The sequence below is a fragment of the Podarcis melisellensis genome (genome assembly GCF_964234715.1).
Source record: "Podarcis melisellensis genome assembly, chromosome: 3".
Classification (NCBI taxonomy): domain Eukaryota; kingdom Metazoa; phylum Chordata; class Lepidosauria; order Squamata; family Lacertidae; genus Podarcis; species Podarcis melisellensis.
The window spans coordinates 3,392,605-3,399,409 of NC_138530.1; the positions used below are offsets into that span (position 1 = coordinate 3,392,605).

Here is a 6,805-nt window from a genome sequence, read left to right on the forward strand (position 1 = left end):
TTATTATTTCCGGCATTTATATAACTCTTTTCAACAACCTCCCAGAGCAGTTTGCAGAAATCTTAAAACAAAGAATAGAATATGTAAAAGGGGGGGAAAGGGGAATACAGGAAAAAAACAGACATAGGAAAGCAAACAACAACAAAAACCTGTTTTAAACAACCAAAACACACAACAGTCCAATCTTGTGTAGACAGGTCTACTCAGAAGTGAGATCCATTCAGTTTGATGGGATTACTCTTTTAAATCAGAACCAATGAAGAGGGTGAAGGTCCTGTGTGAGTGTCTGGAGGCGGTTGGAGGATGGATGGCGGCTAACGGATTAAGGTTGACTCCTGACAAGACAAAAGTACTGTTTTCGGGGGACGGGGACAGGTGGGTGTGGAGGACTCCCTGGTCCTGAATGGGGTAACTGTGCCCCTGAAGGACCAGGTGCGCAGCCTGGGAGTCATTCTGGACTCACAGCTGTCCATGGAGGCACAGGTCAATTCTGTGTCCAGGGCAGCTGTCTACCAGCTCCACCTGGTACGCAGGCTGAGACCCTACCTGGCCATAGACTGTCTCCTCAGAGTGGTGCATGCTCTAGTTATCTCTTGCTTGGACTACTGCAATGCGCTCTATGTGGGGCTACCTTTGAAGGTGATCTGGAAACTACAACTAATCCAGAATGCGGCAGCTAGACTGGTGACTGGGAGCAACTGCTGAAACCACATAACACCGGCCTTGAAAGACCTACACTGGCTCCCAGTACGTTTCTGAGCACAATTCAAAGTGTTGGCGCTGACCTTTAATGCCCTAAACGGCCTCGGCCCAGTATACCTGAAGGAGCGTCTCCACCCCCATCGTTCTACTCGGACACTGAGGTCCAGCGCCGAGGGCCTTCTGGCGGTTCCCTCACTGCAAGAAGCCAAATCACAGGGAACCAGGCAGAGGGTCTTCTTGGTAGTGGCATCCGCCCTGTGAAACGCCCTCCCACCAGATGTCAAAGAGAAGAATAACTACCAAACTTTTAGAAGACATCTGAAGGCAGCCCTGTTTAGGGAAGCTTTTAATGTTCGATGCATTACTGTATTTTAATATTTGGTTGGAAGCCGCCCAGAGTGGCTGGGGAAGCCCAGCCAGATGGGCGGGGTATAAATTATTATTATTATTATTATTATTATTATTATTATTATTATTATTATTAAAAACTGCACTCTTTTGCATGTAATGCCGAGGCTGTGGAATCTCCCTTGCAGGTGGCCGCATCTTGAAGTTCTTCCACAGCCCACATGAAAACATTGACTTCTCTTCTCTGACCCAGTCCCCGATTGAGACAGTTCTGCAGAAATACCTCGGGAAAGGAGAATACCCGAATTTTCGGTCTGTTGCCATGTTCGAGAGCTGCTTTTTCCAGGTAAATGGAACTGCAGAGAGGTGACCTACAATGACCTCAACTAACTCTGGAACCCGGCATCCTATTTGCTGTGGCTCAGCGGCAGAACATCTTTCCTGCATGCAGAAGGTCCCAGGTATTGTCAGTGTAGACAATACTGTGCTAGATGGACAAATGGCCAGCTTCCTCTGTTCCTATAGCTTGTCAAAGCAAGTTGCAGGGGGTTGGACTGGACAGTTCTACGATTCTAGGACAATAAAGGGAAATGTCAAAGAACCCTTGGGAAGCTACGCCAGTAAGAGTGTCTCTCCTGAGGATGGAAGTGACAAGGTTGCCCCAGAAATCATGTCAGGGCTGGTTCAGATGCAGGTCATCACCGAAGATGCAGAGACGAGCAGAAAAGTTAGCTCTTTATTCAAGGAAACAGTGTACAATGTAGTAATGCCTGCAGACAGGACTGGCCCCTATGAATCAGTTGCCAGAACTGGAGGTCTTTGCCTTCTACTTCCTCTAAGTCTCCTTCCCCGCCTCAAACTATGTGGGGTGTGTGTCTGTGTTCTTTGTTCTGCTACAAAGACCTCCGTGTCCTTGGAGACAAGGTTGAGCTTATACAGTAGGAGCAGCAAGCTTCTGCAGCCTGTGTCCTCTCCACCTCTGCTTCATCTGCTGAATCTGAACCGCTTTCTGCACCTGGCTCCTCTTGCTCACGAAAGCCTGCTGCCTCTTCAGCATCCAACCTTTCCTCCCTTCCTTCCCCGCCTGATGTGTCCTCAGTGTCCCACCACCACACCCTGGGACCTGAGCTTCTTTTTGTGGGTACGTTCAGAGCGGCAGGAGAGGATACACAATACACAATACAATCTGGCTTGTCCAGTTTGAAATGTGTTCTAATATTTTCCTGGTAAGGCCCCTTGAATCCCTCCTTAAAGAATAAAGACACCACAGTCTTATTCATAAGGAACAAAAAGAAAGTTTACTCACGATCAGGCAGACCAGAGCGTGATCCCTGAAGGCAGGCTTTAGGCTTAAAGTTACAACCATATGCAAACAGGTTTACCCCCATCTGTGGGTTGACCTAGTGACTGCAGTTAGCAGTCGGGGAAGTTCGCGGAACAAAAGGTTCCCACGTCTTTGCGGATCTCATAGAATCATAGAGTTGGAAGAGACCACAAGGGCCATCGAGTCCAACCCCCTGCCAAGCAGGAAACACCATCAGAGCACTCCTGACCAATGGTTGTCAAGCCTCTGCTTAAAGACCTCCAAAGAAGGAGACTCCACCACACTCCTTGGCAGCAAATTCCACTGTCAAACAGCTCTTACTGTCAAGAAGTTCTTCCTAATGTTTAGGTGAAATCTCAACATGAATACGGGGACGCCACAGGGGTGCGTGTTGAGCCCGCTTTTAGATACGCTCTATACAGCTGACTGTGCCCCCAAATACCCCAGTAATAAGATCATTAAGTTTGCAGATGATACAACGGTGGTTGGTTTAATCACAGCTGGAGAGGGGGAGGCGGCCTATAGGAAGGAAGTTGAGCAGTTGGGGGAGTGGTGCAGGAAAAACAACTTACTCCTTAACTTAAAGAAAGCAAAAGAGATTATTGTGGAGTTTAGGAAATGTAAATTGAATATTCAGCCACTTATTATTGAGGGGAAGTGCGTGGGACAGGTCTCAGTGTTTTGATTTCTGGGAATGGAGTTGAGAGACGACCTAACCTGGGGAGAGAACAGCAAAGACCTGGTGAAGAGAGCACAGCAGAGGTTATATTTTCTGAGAATCCTCCAGAAAAACAATCTTTACCATTGTACTGTAGAGAGTGTATTAACTTATGGTCTGTGTGTGTGGTTTGGGAGCTGCACAGTCAGGGGAAAAACAATGCTGTCCAGGGTTGTAAAGACTGCGGAGAGAATAATTAGGTGTACTCTTCCCACCTTGGATCAAATCTATGCTTCCAGGTGCCATAAGAAAGCTGCAGAGATAGCGCAGGATAGTGCGCACCCCGGAAATGATCTCTTTCAGCTTCTGCCTTCTGGAAGAAGGTCCAGGGTTATAAAGACTAGGACTAGCTGCCTGAGAAACAGTTTCTACCCAAATGTTATTTTAGTTTTAATCGCAGTGTAAGGAGTCTCTGTGGGAGTATATTGTATTTAAAAATGGGGTATCAGAGTTTTTAGGGGGTTAACCAGGTTGGCATAACTGAGATAGGTTTGTTGGTTTTGAATGTCTGATGTAGATTTTTTCAATTTCATTGTTCTGTATGGGACAATGACAATAAAGAGTATCGTATCGTATCGATCGAAAGATGGAAAAGAGAGAGAATGGCAGCCTGCCTTGTCCTTTTACCAGGTCTGGAAAGGTCACGTCCACCTACTAGTCACGTGCAAGAGGAAAGATGCTCCAGGCCAGGAGGAACAGGAAGTTTCACCTGGCTGGACCAAACATTCCCTTGCATGTCCACTCTAGGAAAACAAGGAATGCTGCACTTGACTGCTCCCAGTGGATTACATCCCACACTTTTGAGGCTTCCCTAGGGATTCCCCAGCTGCTGCTGTCCACCACTCCTCTTCATCCAGCCAGTCCCTGACAGATCAGCCTCCTAATCTAATCTAGGAGAGCTTTTTTGTTTTTTTGGCAAGACCTTCTCCAACAGTTTTTGTACTTTGGTTATGGTAATATTGGTCTTGAAAGACCTACACTGCTTCCAGTACATTTCCGAGCACAATTCAAAGTGTTGGTGCTGACCTTTAAAGCCCTAAATGGCCTCGGACCAGTATACCTGAAGGAGCGTCTCCACCCCCATCATTCTGCCCAGACGCTGAGGTCCAGTGCTGAGGGCCTTCTGGCCGTTCCCTCGCTGCGAGAAGCCAAGTTACAGGGAACCAGGCAGAGGGCCTTCTCAGTGGTGGCACCCGCCCTGTGGAACGCCCTCCCACCAGATGTCAAAGAGAAAAACAACTACCAAACTTTTAGAAGACATCTGAAGGCAGCCCTGTTTAGGGAAGCTTTTAATGTTTAAGAGGTTATTGTATTTTAGTGTTTTGTTGGAAGCTGCGGGGTATAAATAATAATAATAATATGTTGTTGTTGTTGTTGTTGTTGCTGCTGCTGCTGCTGCTGCTGCTGTTGCTATTGTTATTGTTATTGTTATTATTTCTGCTACCCCAGGTGACGAAAAGGGGCCGGCAAATCTTCATGCACAACCAGTGCAACGAGGCCATCATTGGCATTGCCTCCACCAACATCAAGCTGCCACTACCCACCCTGATGTTTGTTGCTCGCCCTGTTGTTGCTGGCCAAGTCTCCAGTGAGGACACAGAGGAACCAATGCTCACCAGGTAAGTTAAGGCATCACCTCCAAGTACTGCTGTTGTTGTTGTTGTTTAGTTGTTTAGTCGTGTCCGACTCTTCGTGACCCCCTGAACCAGAGCACACCAGGCACTCCTGTCTTCCACTGCCTCCCGCAGTTGGGTCAAACTCATGCTGGTAGCTTCGAGAATACTGTCCCACCATCTTGTCCTCTGCCGTCCCCTTCTCCTTGTGCCCTCCATCTTTCCCAACATCAGGGTCTTTTCCAGGGAGTCTTCTCTTCTCATGAGGTGGCCAAATCTTGGAGCCTCAGCTTCACAATCTGTCCTTCCAGTGAGCACTCGGGGCTGATTTCCTTCAGAATGAAGAGGTTGGATCTTCTTGCAGTCCATGGGACTCTCAAGAGTCTCCTCCAGCACCAGAATTCAAAAGCATCCATTCTTCGGAGCGTTCAGCTTCACCACTGGGCAGAGCAGAGCCATCCTGGCTAATCGCCAACAATAGCCCTCTCCCCTATGAATTTGTGTGTTCCTCTTTTAAAGCCATCCAAGTTGGTGGCAATGACTGCTTCCTGTGGGAGGTAGTTCCACAGGTTAAGTATGCCCTGCAAGAAGGGCTTTCTTTTATCTGTCTTGATAAGCTAGATGGATCGGTCCTCTTGGCTTAGGTACTGTAGCCTTATTGGAGTTCACCGATTGGGTCTGCGTTGCTCCAGGACAGGAGGAAGGAAGTCAAATGACACTGAGGTTGATTCAAAGAAAGAGTTTATTCTGCTCTCCGGATAGCAGAAGGCTCTTGCGTGATCAAGTCCACAGCAAGTCCAAAGAAATGACAAGTTTCATGCAGTATATGAGGCACCCTCTCTCTCCTTCCCATATAATTCCAACCACGTCAGCCTATGTACGCAGGTTGACATCACATATGTTCTTTTTTTTTTAATAAATATTTATTAGAATTTTTTAAATTACAATATAACAGAACAAACAAAGTTATAACATAACATGACATATTTTCTTATCTTCTTAGGACCTCCTCACCTCTCCCGCCCCTACCTTCCACTTTAAAAAATTAGTCCAGCAAATTATCACCTTACTTCCATCCTTACTGTCTAGCTTTCAATGTTATATCTTAAATTTTAGGTACCTTGGTTATACTCCATAAAAAATTAAATTTAGCCAAATAGTTATCCAAAAAATTTGTTTTTTCTTACATTTTGACTTATCTTACTACTTCACTTCATCTATTTTAATGGTGCCAAATTGTTTATAATCAAGCATCCTGCTTAACATTCATACAGCTTACAATATTTTTGCAAATAAATCTTAAATTTTTTCCAATCCTCTTCTACCGTCTCCTCTCCCAGGTCTCGGATTCTGCCGGTCATTTCAACCAGTTGCATATAGTCCATCAGTTGCATCTGCCATTCTTCCAGTGTGGGTAAATCTTGAGTTTTTACATCACATATGTTCTTGCTCTGGTATTCTTAACCATAAAAGGGGATTCCTTCCTGTACTTCTGACCATAACAGGATCTTCCTCTTCCTACTCTTATCTTGGAGGAAGAGGTCTTCATCTCCGAGAACACGCTCTGGCACTGTTCCCAGATTAGGTCCGTGCGTCTTTTGTGGTCAGCACATAAGATAAGGCACAGACGCATCATCCCTGCTCTACTGGAGCTTGGCAAGGTCACTCATTGCCGCCACGGACTGATAAGGGAGAGAGTCTCGAGCACAGCCGGGTTTTTGTTTATACATTGACTCAGAGCTCAAGTTAATGGATTTTCGCTAAGGAAAAATAGGGATTTTGGTGCCGTTTCAAACTGCCTGCACAGTCAGTTTTGGGTTTGGGAAACCCATTCCTTCAGGGGGGCTTTTATAAGCTTTGTTTGACATGTGTCGGACAAGTCTCCAAAGGCACCAATCTGTTGGAGCCTGTTGGAGCAGGCTTTGGTTGGTGTGGAAACTTAGCTTTAGGTTTTGAGCAGAGGCAGGGATTGTGTTTCATAGTCCTTAGGGGGGGGGGAACATGCCAGTTGTGGGGGTGGGGTTGGATGGGCAAGTTGGCTGAGTGATGGATGCTACTCTCACCTTTGCACATTCTGCCCATGCAAAAGGATGCTCTTCC

At 46.4% G+C, this 6,805-nt stretch overlaps 1 protein-coding gene and 1 long non-coding RNA gene across 5 annotated transcripts in view; one reads left to right on the forward strand and one right to left on the reverse strand.

Annotated features, from left to right (window-relative positions):
• The window catches only part of LOC309366014, a 343,316-nt gene that overhangs the window by 124,015 nt on the left and 212,496 nt on the right, over nt 1–6,805 (reverse strand). The gene's annotated exons all lie outside the window — the stretch shown is intronic.
• The window catches only part of LOC309365791 (Golgi-associated RAB2 interactor protein 3-like), a 30,915-nt gene that overhangs the window by 11,373 nt on the left and 12,737 nt on the right, over nt 1–6,805 (forward strand). For all 4 annotated transcript variants that reach the window (XM_081904276.1, XM_081904275.1, XM_081904277.1 and 1 more), the window contains exons 3-4: nt 1,239–1,396; nt 4,542–4,711. In XM_081904276.1, the coding sequence (XP_081760402.1) occupies nt 1,239–1,396; nt 4,542–4,711 (328 nt within the window). The remainder of the gene's footprint in view (nt 1–1,238; nt 1,397–4,541; nt 4,712–6,805) is intronic.